We start from the raw sequence: 16,139 nt of genomic DNA, 5'->3' as shown, positions 1-16,139 counted from the left end.
AAAAAGAGAGGCATTCGCCTGACAGTGCAAATTTAAATATGACACTGTAAAAAGGAGAAGACCTTAACTGACATGTGACATTGTGTGTATTTACCTATATCTTACTTATAGCTAATATATATACTGTAGTTGTTACTTTGCACTTTTTATTAACAAAGGTCCTAACCATTGTATAGCCTGTTAGGGAATGAATGACTCTCTATACCCCTGTGCCAAATGTATAATATTTATTTAAGTGCAATTTATGTTAACAAAGCCAGAGAGTTTGTTTTGTTTACGGTTTTGCTTGTGTGGTTTTATTATTTATTTAGGATTTCTTTTTTTTTTCACATTTCAATTCCAATATCGGAATATTTTCAAGAATGAAAAGTGAATTGCTCTTTAAAAGGGTGTATGCAAAATCTAAGGCTCATGCAGTTTTGTCAAAGAGTAGCGTTGGAAGAGATCAACAGACTAAGAGGTGAGATGAAGTGAAATGAGCAAGTGAATACGTTGTTACCTTGCTACTGGAAGCATTCAGCATTACTGCGGACACTTCAATGGACTTCAGGTACATGATCTGGTCCTCCATCAGGGACACCAGGGGAGTGACAACCAAGGTAAAACCTGACACACACACACACACACACACACACACGATTACATGTGATGTGATAACAGTAGGACAGACTAATAAGCGTGAGTCAATGAGCGTGTAGGTACTCCCAGGACAGAATTATCTTATAAACTGATAATGATGTGGTGTGTTACACCAGGAACACACCGCAGGCGTAAGCGCCACGTATAGCAGCGTAGCGCAGCTATTTTTATAACGGCGCCCATGTTATGCAATCTGCAATCACACCCGGCGTGGCGCGCTGCAGGGGTAGTTTCGCTGTCTCCTCTATTTTTTACACGATACACAAGCGTATGTGTCAAGCCAGGCAGGTACTCACATACAGGAAGACCACAGTGCAGCCAGATGCTTTACAAAAATAAAACACATTTCAAAATAAAATACCTAGGTTTGTGATGTTTTTAACTTCTCACAGCGAGACACGCGATCAGGCACACGGAGAGAGAGAGAGCGACGGACGGACAGAGAGACACACACGCGCACACACACACACACACAAAGTCTTTTTCTATCGAAGAGAGAGAGAGACAGAGAGAGCTGAGAGGAGAAGGATCGCTTTGTGACCGGGACGTAGAAATATGCTTCTGGTGTAGAGGATGGCTACCCAGCTCGGTTCGGGCAGATATTTAGAAATGATGTTGGGGTCCGGGTCAGGCTCGGTCACATCAGCCCGACAAGGAATTGAACGTTTTAAATTTAAAAAAGATTATGTAGGTGTGGGCCTGTGTTAACGTGAGCTTGTTCCCCCGTGTGAGCTGATGACCTCATCTGTTGACATTTCCGAATGCCTTCCTACAGTTGCTTAATAAAAGCTTTCCACACAAACAAACGTACATGTGTCATTAGTACGAGAACAAAAACGAGATTTTAACCGTGTCGGGCTCGGACATAAATATCTTAATGCCTGTCGGGCTCGGGCTGGGCTCGCTTACTGCTCTGTCGGACGTGGGCCCGATCCACACTCTAGTCTGGTGTGAAAGGCCAGGCGCACGATCAGGCTCGTATCTATGCTACGCGGCACTTAAGCCTTCAGTGTGGTTAAGCATGATTTATACTTCTGCGTTAAATCGACGCTGTGGCTACGTACGTAGAGACACAAATAGGGCTGCAGCTATCGATTATTTTAGTAATCAAGTATTCTACCGATTATTTCATCGATTAATCAGATAAGAAATACTTTTGCTTTACAGTAAACAGCAATAGCAAATATACAAAAGAGGTTTCCTTTTTTCGAAAAAGCTAAATTTTTATTGCCTAAATTGCATACAATAATAGATGCTAATATTTTTAAGCACGGGCAGCATGGTCCACCAAGCACCATATTCTATTGGCAAAAGCACATTTTTGATGGCCCAAATGTAAATCTTTTTTCGCCCCCTTCTCTTGCCTCTGGCTCTTTGCACTGGATATGCAAAAGAGCTGTTCACTAAGCCCAGGGAAATGTGACAGTACAAAGCTTACAGCAGGGCTATTCAACTCCACTGTTCCCCTGGACACATCTTAAGAAGGCTAATACTGAGTGAGGAGAAAGAATAAAGAATGCAGACATCACCGGCATGATGACGTCATTCACGTGCATATTAAGTAGCCATGCTGGGGGGAGGGGCTGGTTTGTCTCAGGCAGCAGCTAATACTGCGTTCTATTTACCTCGGAACTCGGATTTTCCGAGGTCAAAGTCGTAAACACACCCCCTGACCTCAGATTTACGAGCTCGGAACTCGGACAACTTCGCAGTAGCCTGAGTTCAAAATCCAACATGGCTGCCCCCTGTATCAACAGTTGTGAAAGCTGCAGTAACATAAAGTTATAAGCACTTCTGTCTTATTTGTGTCACTAAATCAGTTGTTCACACAGGCATGTTCAACTTCTATCTGTGGACATGTTGTTACGCTGTTTGCATTCACAAAAAACGGCGTAATGCGTTGTTATCAACTGGTATTGCTAACAATAGCTAACCAGGCCAGAGCTAATGACTACAATGAAAATCCGACTTTTAAATGGAACGCATTTAACTCGGGTATGACGTCATTCCCAGCTCCGGCTTCCGAGTTCCGAGGTAAATAGAACGCGGCATAAGTTTACAGACATTTGTCAAAATTTCAAGATTAGTAGCAAACTAATAAACGGTTAGATTACAAACCGGAAGCTTTCCTTTTAGCTTGTTTGTAAAACATGACTATTAGCAGAGTAGCATGCTGTAGTTGTGTAAAACAGCGCGGTGGACGAGAGCAGCAGATGTTAGTTAGCTACCTGGTGTCAGGTTCTCTCCGTGGAATAGATGAGTAGACTGGATGTTTTCTACTGAGATGATGTAGCAGCATGTTTGCAGCTTAAAATGTTCCCAAACTTTCTGTCGTTTTCTCTCGCCTGTCTCCGTCTCTTCTCTTAAGCCCTCACTATTTTCGCCGTCTGCCTTCATTTTGTAATCTACGCTGTCAGTCTTGTGTCCAGCGTCAGCCAGTTGTGCACTAGTAATAAATGTCCGTGCGGAAACACAGTGAGCCGTACAACGTTAGTTACATTGATTAAACGAAGCTTTGAGGCAAAGAATTTTGCATCAAGGATATTAAGTAATCGAATTATTCGAGTTACTCAAAGAATCATTTGAACCCTAGTTACAGCTCATTTCCTGACTGAATATTGACTACTGAGCGATGCTATTTCCAAAGCACTTGATAAGTGAAAGGAGGTTTTTAGCCGATATCAAGACAAAACCCGGAACAAAAACTGGTCAGGACCAGGTTAGCGGAGCGACATAAGTTACCCTGGCGATCTAGCCAGGTTAAAAAGGGAGCCTCCTTCGTGACACGGCAAACTCTGGCTTTAGACTCAACAGACTTTGCTAACCCTCTCATTAATCTTGCTTTGTAGTACAGGCCTCAGGTCACCCCAGTTTAGATCCAACACTGTGTATTTGTGTCTCAGTGTACCCTTGGAGCAGACTGCAGGCAGCTGGTAGCAGAGGCTTTTCCCTCTTCCTGTGGGCATCACCAGGTACAGATCTTTGCCTGACATGGTCAGGTTGATGGCCCTCAGCTGCAGTGGTCTGAACGTGGAGAGTTGGAACGAGTCCTTCAGGTGCTGCTCCACTTCTTTGGACCATGGAAAATCTACCAAACATCAAATGATCAGAATCAGAAAAGGGTTTATTGCCACAATAAGTTACACGTATGTGGAATTTGCCTTGGAGAATGGTGCATACATGAAAAAACAAACATATTAAACAATAATATAAAATAAACAATGAATACTTATGATTAAGTCAACAACTTATTGACTCTAACTGTATATGTGTGTAGAGTACCTGTGCCATCATAGAGCTGCATCTCCTGCTTGCTCATTGCTGGATCAGCTCCAGATGATTTTGAGGAAGATGAGGATGAAGAGAAGGACGTCTGTGCAGCATCGCAGGCCTCCTCCAGCCGCTGCAGCAGTGCGTCTTTACGAGAAGTCAGCTCTGCCTGCTTCTGCAGGAGCTCTGCGATCTGCAGCTCCACCAACTCCAGCTCGGCCTCCACTGAGTCCAGCTCCGCCTGCACATCTGAACAGGAACAAACACACCAGGAAAACTGTCAGCGATATGTTGATTCACTCTGCTGAGAGATGGATTGGCTGCAATTTACAGGCCCTCCAGGACCCTGAGGCGGACAGGAAAGATTCCATCCAACGGTTGTCTATGTGCGTGTGTTTGTTTGTGTGTGTGGTCTGTCTTTGAAATATCTCATGAACCGTTCAGCCAATCTACTTCTCACTTGGTTTCCTGGGTACCCAATGAACTTGGGGTTTGGAATTTGGAGCAGTTTGGACAGTGATGGATATTAAACTGTGAATAAACCTAAAAGACCGCGGAGAAAGGGTGAGGGAAAAAAGCGCTGCCATAACGCTGGCTCTTCCATGTCTACCCTTCACAATAAAGGTCCAGCGTATATGTGCAGTGCCGTGAAGCAATTTGTTACATGGCGAGACCTGATATCACGCCATACTTTCTGACGCTGAGGCCGCCGGCTCGCCGACTGAAAGTTGCAAGGGCGCTAGCGGGAAGCGAGACGACCACCATTCAACTCGAAAAAAAGTCATATAACCATTCCAATGACTCCGAAGCTGTTCAGTTAAGGTAAATTAACCTAAAAAAACTGCATAGTTCCCCTTTAAATAGCAAATGCACCTGCACCCATCTGTGCGCCCATGGGCGTGCTGCTCTTACAGGGAGGTGTGTTCAGCATTAAACACTGTTTTGGTCAGTTTGGGCAAATTTTGTACAATAAAAAAAAATGGGTTTATAGAAAAACATAATAATTGAAAAATGTTGTTTTGGTATTGTTACTTAAACTAGTGTGACAAGCAGGGGCTGAAGTTAACTTGTTTGGCCACCAACTACTGTCTGGCAAGTGGATTTTTTTGAGATCCACTAGCCACACAGGCTTTTTACCAGCCAATTGTTTTTGCCTCATACTGTAAAAGGTGAAATATAGGAAATGCATGAGCATCGTTCTTCAACTTGTTAAAGATACACATTAAAGTGTTGTCAAGTCAATGTCACTGCATGTCGTTGTCGCCAACTGTCCACTTGGTATCAAAACGTCTTCTTTTACTGTTCTTTGAATCAACCTCATCTTTTTGCTGGTTGCTTGTTTCAGCGGGCCTCTTCACCCTTGGAATGTGTCGCCACACTTTTTTGAGCTCCAATCCAAGGATTGGATGGGCAGACTTGGTTGAATGTGAAAGAACAGTGGCAAAGAAAACTAATGAATCACTTAATTCTCATTGGCTTCCCAAAATTTCAATAGTAGTGAGTTTCACACTACTTTTCACCAGAGCCTGAAACTAACACCCACGCCAAAGACAAGTGAATCTGTCAATCTACCTGCAACGTTGGCGGGCAGCCAATGAAAATTAAGTAATTCATTAGTAGTTGTTTTTTTGCCACTGTTGTTTCACATTTCAACCAAGTCTGCCTATCCAATCCTTGGATTTGAGAAACTTTAAGGCAGTTACACACCAACCAGACGGCTGACCGTTGGCAGAAAAGGCAGTTGGACTGATCAGTCTCCCCGAGTTGGTCAAAAAAGTTTTTCCGTCAGATTTTTAGAGGCTTAGTCACGCTCATCCCGCTTGCCATTTCTGGGTGAGTCCCGACTGCCCTGTCTCCAACTGAGCATGTCAGGTCGGCCAAAATGAAGGCCGACAGCTCCTCCAACAGACGACGGCATGAACACACCAAACAGACTCGAGTCACTGACCTCGCCAGACTGTCCAACGGCCGATTATCGGCCCAGTGTGTAGCTACCTTAGGCTACTTAGTCCTAGTGTTAAATTAGGAAACAGGGATAGACAGTATGTTATAGAGTAGCATGTGCAGAAGGTTCTCTCAGTGGAGTTATCCTGATAGTGTTGACAAGGAATAAGACTGTCGGGTCTCACACCTGCACAGGTAGTAATCCTATGAGGATCACACCTCCACAGCTAATGATCCTTCTCTTTGCACCTCCCCCAGTCTTTCTTTAAAGCTGAGGCACGGTGTTATTTGTCATCAGTCCCCACAAAATCCTCATTCTCTCATTCAAAAACAACTGCAGGCTTATCCCAGAGGACCGTGCAACTGTTTACATCTCAGCACTGTTGGGGGGGTTGGCTCGTTTTTCATGCAAATAAAACTGATGCAAAGTAGTTTTGTGACAAAATATATCAACTGTTTCTGTTTCTTGGCATGGAAAGAACAGACCTACCTTTATTTCCGCCACCAGCATCCATATTTCTTAGGCTGATTTGCTCAGAAAGGAGCCAACCATCAGACTGTCAGAGATGTTGATATCATTTCCTGTAAGACAGAAAGGCATGCTAAGCGAAACTCCATTTTAAAGTACGGTTTCCTTTTAACATTGAACTGCCTTTTCACAAATAAATATCTTATTTTTTATGCTGGTCCCTAGTTTGTTCAGATGAGAAGCCCAAACTGGGGCTACTTCGGACTCGACGGCAATTTTATTATAGGTGCTCATATTTACTATTTCTTTATTGCTTGTTTAAGTAAATGAATACCCTACTTCTACTTTTTGTTCAGTGTTTTGCATTCAGTAATTTGATTTTTATATAAATGATTCAGTATGTATACATTATTTTAATTATTGCCCTTTAGAACATTCATATTATATATAGCAATTGTCAGTTCCCCTATAAAGGCGCAATGTAACCAGAACAAAGATAACCAAATATGAATTGTGGTTACAACGTTAAATGCCACATTTTGTCTCATTAGTATTATCAATCCACATAATTTAGCTGACCACAACTAGCTAGTTAACGTAACATAAGCTAATTTAGCTAATAGTCGACAACGCTGCACCTGTTTCATCCCACAGGGAGCAGCAAGTTACCGTTAACGTTAGCCGTTAGCTTGTTAATGGATCATTTACCCTTACAGAAGGATATTGGAGCATCATGTTTAAGCACTGCCATCTTCTCCAGCCAACTAGATTAAGCTAAAGATGCTCTAAACCACCTTCGCTACATGAAAAATACCCCTCTCTGTTGTGAGCAAAGTTAGCTAACGTTAATACGTCAGGGACAAGACTTTGAAAAAAGATAAAATACAAATGACTGACCACTTAGCAACTTCGTCCAGGCCAGTTTCTTTACTGTTGGTGAGTCCACTTCACGGTTGCTATAGCAGACCATAGACCACACACCGCCCCGGCAGAAACGATTACCGCCCTGTGTTTCGCTTGCCAGGCTGCCTACAACTCCCGCCTCCTGCTGCAGGATTGACGAAAACAAAAATGTATCATGAATATAGCTTGTGCAATCTGTGTTGAGTACATAACCTGGGAGAGCAAAAACATCCTGTTATCTCATGTCAACATCGGCGCTGCCTGACAGACCAAACCCGGGACAAGTGCATCCAAACAAATGTGTGTGGTGCATTCAACATAGGCTAGATGTTCAGTGGAAGTGAAAAATGACCTTTCTAATTGAAATGTTTCTCATTTTCTCAATATTTCTCAAATATTCTTGTCATATGCAATCCAGTGCGCTATGTGTGTGTAGATGAAGCTATATATTTCCAGCAGAGTATATATATTATATATATATAGATGTTAAAATGATTAATTATAACAAGTTGCAAAATGGGAGGAGTCGTTTGTTCCTTTTATAGTCCCATTCCGATTTTACTTTAAACGATATCCTAAATGTTACAGAGAAACACGGGACTCTCCCTAATGGGAATTATGTTATGGCCACCGATTTTAACTCGTTCAACTTTGTTTCTGAAAAATCATGTGCTGTCCAAAAGTTTGGCATGCTGAGACTTCCACAGAATGTTATTAAGGAGACAAGGCGCTTTACAACTTCAAGTCTCATTATTTAAAAAAAAGCACTGAAAAAATGGAGGTCTGGAGATTCTAGATGTTAGTACTCTTAATAATTCTTTTAAGATTAAGTGGATTATTGAATACCTAAAAAACAAGGATAGCATTTGGAATATTTTTCCCAATTACCTGTCTGATCCAGTTGGTGGTATCCATTTTCTACTAAAATGGGACTTCTCTGTTGATAAAGTCCATGGTTGGCAGATTTTCATAGGCAATAACAGACAGTTTGGTTACTAGCCTACAAACATAACTTTCCTCCCCATAGACACTTCATATGGAACAATAGAAACATCCGATATACAAAATAGGACTATCTTCTATCACATGGTTTAAAAATGGAATACTGACAGTTGGTCAATAATCAAGATAGTTATTTATTATCTTATAAAGAATGTCTTGACAAATTTAAAATACATACAAAAAAAAAGAGTATGCTATATTGTTTTCAATGCTATACCAGAAGGTGTACTTATACTTCTACGGAACTCTGGAGCTGTACCTTTCAATTATGAAGACTTTGTGGAAAATATTTATATTGGTGGAACTAATATAAGCTATTGAAAGATAAGTGCTCTAACAAACATATTAGGTTACTGTCCCTTCACCTAGATGTTTTTGGAATTCCTTATTTAATGATATGCAGTGGGAGAAAGAATGGACAATTTGTGATAAATACTGTATCAATAACAAGATTAAGGAATTGTATTTCAAGATATTACATATCATTTACCCAGTTAAACTTGTGTTACCAAGATACAAAGTAAATATTGATTTTATGTGTGATGTTTGTGGACAAGAAGAAGAGAGTATTTTCTATCTATTTTTTCACTGTATATGTACAAGAATATTCTGGATGGATGTAAAAACGAAACTTAAGATAAATGTTGAAATAAACATGTTTGATGTGATGCTCTATTTTAGTCAAGAAAAGATTAAAAAAAATAAAAAATAACATGATGTATATCATACAACTCTTTAATATTTTTGTAAAATTGCCAAACCATAAGAAAAATGGCCAGGAACCAAGCCAACCTTCCTGCACTTTATCAATATATTTAAGCAATATAGCACAATTTTATTTAATATTAAAAACAAAAAAAGCCATAAGACCTTTAATTTATTAAATGATTACAATATGAAATTACTCTGGCATTATTAAATGTAATTGTATTTTTTCATTTTGTTTATGGTATTGTCTTTTCTTTTGTTCCTGTTTTGTAAGGTCTATTCTATGTACTATGTACTGCCTATTTTTGTACCTTTGTATATGAACTTCTGTACAATAAAGAATGAATTGAAAGAAGAAAAAAAAGAATCAGCGGTAAAACCATAGCAAGATGTTAAACCTTCTCCTCAGGATAGTCATATGTATAAGGTGGGGTGTTTCTTACCGAAATGTCGATGAAAATCGTAGTTAGTAACATCTATTTAGATGTTTTATGTAGGCCTACCAATACTTCTATCTTATTTTTCTTAAAGAACCCCCAACAATTGAACCTTTTGAACAGGGTTTTTAAACGTTTCTAGAGGGGATTGAACCTGAGCCGGGAGAACTCCGTAACGTTAACCATAAACAGTACAGGCTAGAATTGCTCCAACTGTGAGTCACATACCATTGTCTGGGAGAAATCATGAAAGTTATGGTAACCCGGCCCACGTTCAATACAAAACGAGGGGCGTCCGAAATATCTCCTCCCACTTCGCAAGAACGAAGGTGTTTAAAGGATATGCCTATGGATAAAATTGCCACGTTGAATGCAACACGGCGCTGTTCCGGAAGATGACATCGCTAGAAGGTGTGTTTCCGGAAGACGTGGCTGTTGCTGCAGTGAGCAGCTGTCATCCAAATTATTGTTAGAGAAGTACTTGAATGCTACTTTAATATTTTCTCTTTTTCTATTTTATCTTCACCCGTTTATTCGGCGTCAAGATGATTTCGCTCACGGACTCCCAAAGTAAGAGCCTTTGTATTTGAGCATCTCTGTATGTCGCTGCCCTCTCTATGAAACCGGCTAAATCGGAGCTACAGCAGTTTAACTAGCGTTAGCAATTAGCAAGAAAGTTAGCTTGATTTTCTCTCTCATTGTGTTCCATAACCACTAACGTTACTAGTTGTGTGGCTCCATGCCAAGCCCCTGACTTGGAAGTAGCTAACATACGTCCATGTTGTAAGTCCGTATTTAAAAAGCTTCAAATAGAAAGTAAATACCCGAGGTCCAGTGAAAGCTCAAGTGAAATGAACGTTACTGTTTTCATTTTCACTGTGGCTTTCATTAGAAATATTGACTTTAATTTGTTTTACCTTTTATTGTTTTAATATGTATTAACAGGTTTGCTTGTAAAGGTATCCATACAAATTGTTGTGGTACTTAAAATACCGAACCAATGCAGTTCAGTTTGAATATATTCATTAACAAGTAGCCTATGGTATGGAAGTATGCAGGACAAGCTGTCCTGGGTTTATCACATCTATCTAGCTGGGACGTTGATTGTGGAATTGATTGATTGATTGAAATGTATTTCGAACATGTAAAAGAAACCAGAAAAGCAGGTCATACAGAACATAATAATATAGATAGCATAGCATAGATACATAATAACAAACACTTGATTTTGTTTTTGTGTTAACATGTCCGAAAAGGAGTGGGAAGAAGTATACACTTATTTAATCCCACCCCTTCACTATAAATCCTTAATTAGTTTTACAAACTTCTTCTGTCATACTTTTTGAATCTTTAACTTTACCTAACAAGTATCTTACAAAATACAATTTATTTCTCATATATTCATATCAATTGTATATTATAATTCCTTGCATATTTAATTATTTTACTCAAAAATACTCATTAATATATTTTAGCATCAAAAATAGAAATTTGTTCAGAAATTCAAAAAAGAAATAAATATAAATACATTAAAATGAAAAGGGAAGCTTAGAACAATCTAAACAAACAATCATAATCAAACCCATTCATCCCTGTCCCCTGTGGTCTTACGCACCTTCACAGTTTTAAAATTAGTGAATAAACCCTTTAAACTACTCCTGCCTCTTTGATTGAACATTTTTTTTTAATTTTCATTGGTAGTTGATTATTTTTTGCTTTAAACATTAATTGTGCTGTTTGAAATTGAACCAGGTCTGCCAACTTGAATACTTCTAACTATAGGAATAATGAATTTGTGTGATCCCTATACCCAGCATTGAAAATGATAAACAAATCCTCACCTGTTCTCCCTCCATAGCACATCTCTGTGACAAGAAGTTTAGTTTATTCCTAATTGGCCACACACAATGCAATTTTCCCTTTCTAGGTGATTTTAATGTGTGCTTCAGAGTAAAACAATTGGTGACATGCAAACAAATGTAAGGTCAAATGGTAGCCAATCATATATTGGTTACCATATTGTCCAGCTGTCCACAAGTGACAAACTCTGATGGAATAATTGAACTCTGTGGTATTTGTGTGTCCTGTAGAGATTGGAATGGGATTAACAGGCTTCGGCGTGTTTTTCCTCTTCTTCGGGATGATCCTGTTCTTTGACAAAGCACTCCTGGCTATTGGAAATGTGAGTGTTCCTGCTTCATTAAACTAAAATGATGTGATGTTGAGAAGCACACAGTTAAACTTTCTTTTCTCCATATTAGCTGGTGCTGACACAGATTGCATTTCACTTGGTGTAAAATAAGTTTTAAAGTGCTCATATTATGCTTTTTGGCTTCATTTGGCTCCTTTATTGTGTTATATATCTTTTTGTGCACGTTATAGGTTTGCAAAGTGAAAAAGCCCAAAGTCCCCCCCAAAGGGACTTACCATCTCCAACAGAACTGTTCACAAACTGCTCCAAACAGCTCTATTGTAGTCCAGCCTTTACTTCAGAGACAAACGTGGTCACTTTGGACCACACGTTATAACGCTCACCTAGCTTCTGACTGGCTAGCAGTACTTACTGTGCATGTGCGACTCCCAACAAAGATGAACAGAAGTGAGATGCCTCACTCTGTAGCTAAAACAGAGAGCTCAACACACAGGGTGAAAAGAGGAGCTGCAGCAATGTGCAGTACAACAACAATATGGTGTTTGCGCTGCAAAATATTCGTGCGAGAGAAAACTCAGATTGGACAGATAGTCTAGCTAGCTAAAATTATGTTGGAAATGATTTTATTTTAACTTTAAGAAATTTGCTGTATTTTAGCAGAATATTGAAAGCAACAGACAGGCAGAACTGAGTACACTTTAATATGTTTATCGCAAATAATATTGGGATATTCAACAACGTTATCGCATATTTTCGTTATATCTACATACTTTGAGAGCAGTTTAGCAAACGTTTTTGAGTGATTTTTTTTCTTTCATTTGCACTGCCACCCATTCTCTTAGCTCCCTTGTTTTTAGATTATTCGAGTGCTTAGCTAACTGTTTAAAACATCAGTAACGTTAAATTCAATTTCACCCCTAGTCCTAATATCACCAACCAGTGCTTTCTTGCAGTCTACCCAAGATACTGAAAAAATACTCTTTAGTCAAGATAAAAGAAAAGGTGGCGGTGTTCCTGCAGTTTCAATTGGCCTATTTTGGACCACTCTAATATTGAACAACCCCCTTTTTTCACTACAGATCCTGTTTGTTGCTGGACTTGCCTTTGTCATCGGGCTGGAAAGGACCTTCCGCTTCTTCTTCCAGAAGCACAAGATGAAGGCCACCAGTTTCTTCCTGGGAGGTGTGTTTGTGGTGCTGATTGGCTGGCCCATCGTCGGAGTCGTGCTGGAGTTCTACGGCTTTTTCCTCCTGTTTAGGTAAGAGGAAACCAAGGCACAAACTGAGAAACGGACACAGCAGACTGACGATGCTCACTGCACCTGCACAGTGGGGTGTGGAACCGGAGGTATGAACCTCCCACTCAAGCTGTGTGTACCGTGGACGTTGCACGGGATTGTCGTTACCCAACGGTGGATTTTGGAGTGACACACGTTCTGCCCTATTTGCCATGTTTTGATTGTGTGTAGAAGTTAAACTCAACACTGTAAGCTTAAAGCTACTGAACTTTCTGGGAATCATTCTAATATACACTAACAAATAATGGTCTTATTTCACCTTCAGAAACTCTTTGTTAGGACTCTGACTAACTTGTCTTTCTCTGTCTCCCCCTCCCCCCACCCCCCCCTTGCTCTCTCTGTCACTCATCACATCCAGGGGTTTCTTCCCAGTTGTCGTGGGCTTTATCAGAAGAATACCAGTCCTCGGCTCCATCCTGAACCTGCCCTTCATCAGTGCAGTATGTATTACCCAGCACCGCAGCAGTCCTGCCTCTCTGCTTTGTTTACACACAGCATGGCTTTTTGTTTATTAATCACCCAGTTTAAACACCAACAACTATAACAGATTATCCAAAGTGCCCCCGATCCAATGACCGCTCAGCTCCTGCACATTACAGCTAGTTTAATAAAACGATTTTTTCTGGATTAGTGTCTGTAAATGTAGTAAGAGCTTCATTCAAAGGACTCAAAATCGGAGTATTTAAATAACAAAAAAGTAGTCTGGAAATAAAGAGGTCAAGGTCATCTTTGTCTTTAAGACGTATGAAGTCTCCAATGGAGACTGTCACTGTTGTAGCACATAGTGAGTTTTGTGGCTAATAGACATCATGCTCCATGCTGTTGTCTGTGTGTGTGTGTGTGTGTGTGTGAAGCTTTGTTTTGAGGTGAATGTCTCTCTGTCTTTGTTTTTTTGATATTAAAGCCTTCGTAAGGCTCTGAGGACAATCAGCAGTCGTGGTCAGTCACTGCCGATTTTCCCTTGCATGCTAACATATTTAATTCGCTTTACAATATTCATAAAACAAGTATCTCATGATGGAAGAGAAAGCATATGCTTTTGTTTAGCGAGCTGGTAACCCTTTAAATATTTTCTTATCTTAATTTATTCATTAGGCTTTAAAGGCACACACCGCAGGTAAAACAAGATTCAAAGGCAACTTTGAACTCCAAGTAATTCATTTAATGGTACTTTCAACAAGAGAGCAGATTTTCTTGGCCCACTCTGATCTCAAATTGTTTTGCCGATTCCAATTTTCTTTTTTCCCCCCTAAGAGCTGTAACTGACAGGATACACAAACGTCTTTCTTTAATAGAAAATTCACTTATATGTTCACAATAAAACATTGACTATTTTCTACAACTCTGGCCCAGGGTACAGGACCTTCTCTCACTTAAATACATCTCAAAATAAAAACGTGCTCCAGGTTAGTGGACACAGCTGTTTTTTGTACAAATAAAAACCAAATGGAAATGAATTGCAGTATATCCCACTTTGAAAAATAATCAACAGATAATGAAAATATGAACTTTACATTGGCCAACATACACCTATCTAAAACTATGTATGTATCATTTATTTAAACAAAACTATTTATGAATCAGTATCCAGGGCATGCTGGGAAACGCCTGGCTCTCTCAGCTGATCTATCAGCTGATCGGTTCAGAATCGAATCAACGACATTTCATTTTAACATTTAATTTGTTTTGATATTTGACTGCTTGAAGGCTAATTCTGTTAACAGAACACGTTCAGATTACAAATCCTCTTCAGTCTGTTGTATATTAACATCAGCAACAGATCGCATGTACAGCATTTTGACAGCTACTCTGTAATAATAAAAACAGCTAGAGACTGAGTACAAGCTGGTATATGGATCTGATAACATTTTCTTAAATCAGACATAACAGGATGTGAGTGTTTCTGTGACTTTCTGTTCAGACTGAATACCCAAAAATAGACCAAAAATGACAGCAAGTAATTGTGTTTGTCCTGTTCACCTGTGGTGTGTTCCCTTTAGTCACGCATGCTTTCCATTTAAAAATGCTTTAGGATAGCGGGCAAATACTGTCCTCCAGGCATCGGTTTAATCCACTCTAACACTTTGCATCTCATTGAAAGCTCACAGCTCTGTGTGTCAGATCATGCTTTAGAAGAGAAGCTGAAAAGCAACCAGATTACACTTAACACGTCTTTTTTTTCTTCTTCCAGTATGTGGACAAAGTGGGCGAGAGCAACACCATGGTATAACGGTGACTTTTTGTACCCAGAGAAGGCTGTTTGAGGACAGCAGGTTTTTTAAAGCAACCCAATCTCCCATCGGGCTGATTTAAAACAGCTAAGGTTATACATTCAGATTCCTCCCCCCGCCAGCAGGCAAAGACTGCTTTCTGTCGGTCTGCAATTTCATTGGTCAGTGCTACCAATCAAAGGTTCATCAGAGAGAGCGTCGCACCACCAGTCTGTTACTAAAGGGTGGAGTTTCTAAGGTCACTACAATAAATATTCCAAATGCTATTGATCCTTCACCGTTGAGTGCATCTGGCATGAAAATGGATGGAGGGTGAAAGACCCCCTCAAAGCACCTTCGACTCCGTCTGCGTGACTTTCTTACTCTGTGGAACAAAAAGACAAAACCACTGACCCTCCACAAGGATGAGAAGGGGATTGACAGCTTGCCATGTTGCCACATTTCTGTGCCTGTGCTTTGACTTAATTTGGACAAAAGCTTTTAAGTCCAGCATTTTGTCTCTTTGCAGATATTCTGTGACACTTTTGTTAATTTTTGTCCCGCAGCTGTTCAAATACCAAGTGTGGCAAGTGTAATATTTTCCCTTTGTTACATGTCATTTCTGTTTTACGGTTGGCTAATGAGTACTTCTGTATAAATTATTTTTTAAACAATCTGTGCTTTACTTCATGTATGGTGAGGTGCTATGGTAACATACTAGTATTTGTTACTATTGTTATTACTAATACTATTAAAGTCTGGTCACACCAGAAAGTGGCAACACCTAATTCATGATGATACGTGGATGGTGAAGTTAATCCAGGTGGTGCTAGAAGCTTGATGATGTAGTGACTACTCATAAGGCTAGGTAGCAGGGTACAAAATAAAAAACCATGGTAAAATATGCATGTGGCTGGTAGCTTTGCTTCACTCACCAGCCAAAAAAACAATGGTAATCTAATGAGTGGTTGGTAAAATTTGAACATTCACTAGCCATTTGGCTGGTGGACAAAAAAGATAATGTTGCACCCTGCTAGCTAGCAAACTACTGTAGCTGGTGAGCTAACGGCTAACATGCTAGCCAGCAGGGAACCAGCTAGCGCAAGTC

General features: G+C 39.9%; 2 protein-coding genes across 7 annotated transcripts in view; one reads left to right on the top strand and one right to left on the bottom strand.

The window, feature by feature from the left end:
• Positions 1–9,716, bottom strand: part of recql (RecQ helicase-like) — a 30,975-nt gene extending 21,259 nt beyond the window's left edge. Inside the window, exons 1-6 of one of the 5 annotated variants that reach the window (XM_078243190.1) lie at positions 9,601–9,716; positions 7,220–7,370; positions 6,344–6,435; positions 3,922–4,158; positions 3,548–3,727; positions 500–606 (exon numbers count right to left, since the gene is read on the bottom strand). In XM_078243190.1, the coding sequence (XP_078099316.1) occupies positions 500–606; positions 3,548–3,727; positions 3,922–4,158; positions 6,344–6,368 (549 nt within the window). In that variant the 5' untranslated portion in view covers positions 6,369–6,435; positions 7,220–7,370; positions 9,601–9,716. Of the gene's footprint in view, positions 1–499; positions 607–3,547; positions 3,728–3,921; positions 4,159–6,343; positions 6,436–7,030; positions 7,129–7,219; positions 7,371–8,113; positions 8,129–9,378; positions 9,553–9,600 lie in introns of those variants that run through there. The other 4 variants (XM_078243186.1, XM_078243187.1, XM_078243188.1 and 1 more) reach the window with 4 other exon arrangements.
• Positions 9,717–9,770: 54 nt separating this feature from the next.
• Positions 9,771–15,826, top strand: golt1ba (golgi transport 1Ba). 2 transcript variants are annotated; one of them, XM_078243193.1, is made up of 5 exons: positions 9,771–9,942; positions 11,463–11,554; positions 12,604–12,782; positions 13,180–13,261; positions 13,726–13,749. In XM_078243193.1, exons 1-5 carry the CDS (start codon positions 9,918–9,920, stop codon positions 13,732–13,734), a joined length of 387 nt encoding a protein of 128 aa, XP_078099319.1. In that variant the 5' UTR covers positions 9,771–9,917; the 3' UTR covers positions 13,735–13,749. The 2 variants fall into 2 exon arrangements, with proteins under 2 accessions (XP_078099319.1, XP_078099317.1); XM_078243191.1 differs by lacking the exon at positions 13,726–13,749 and adding an exon at positions 15,013–15,826 and having other exon boundaries at positions 9,772–9,942.
• The last annotated feature ends 313 nt before the right edge of the window (positions 15,827–16,139 follow it).

This window comes from Sander vitreus, chromosome 23 (assembly GCF_031162955.1).
Source record: "Sander vitreus isolate 19-12246 chromosome 23, sanVit1, whole genome shotgun sequence".
NCBI classification, from domain to species: Eukaryota; Metazoa; Chordata; class Actinopteri; order Perciformes; family Percidae; genus Sander; species Sander vitreus.
The sequence above is the reverse complement of the archived record's forward strand: the minus strand, read 5'-3'. Positions and strand labels throughout refer to the sequence as shown.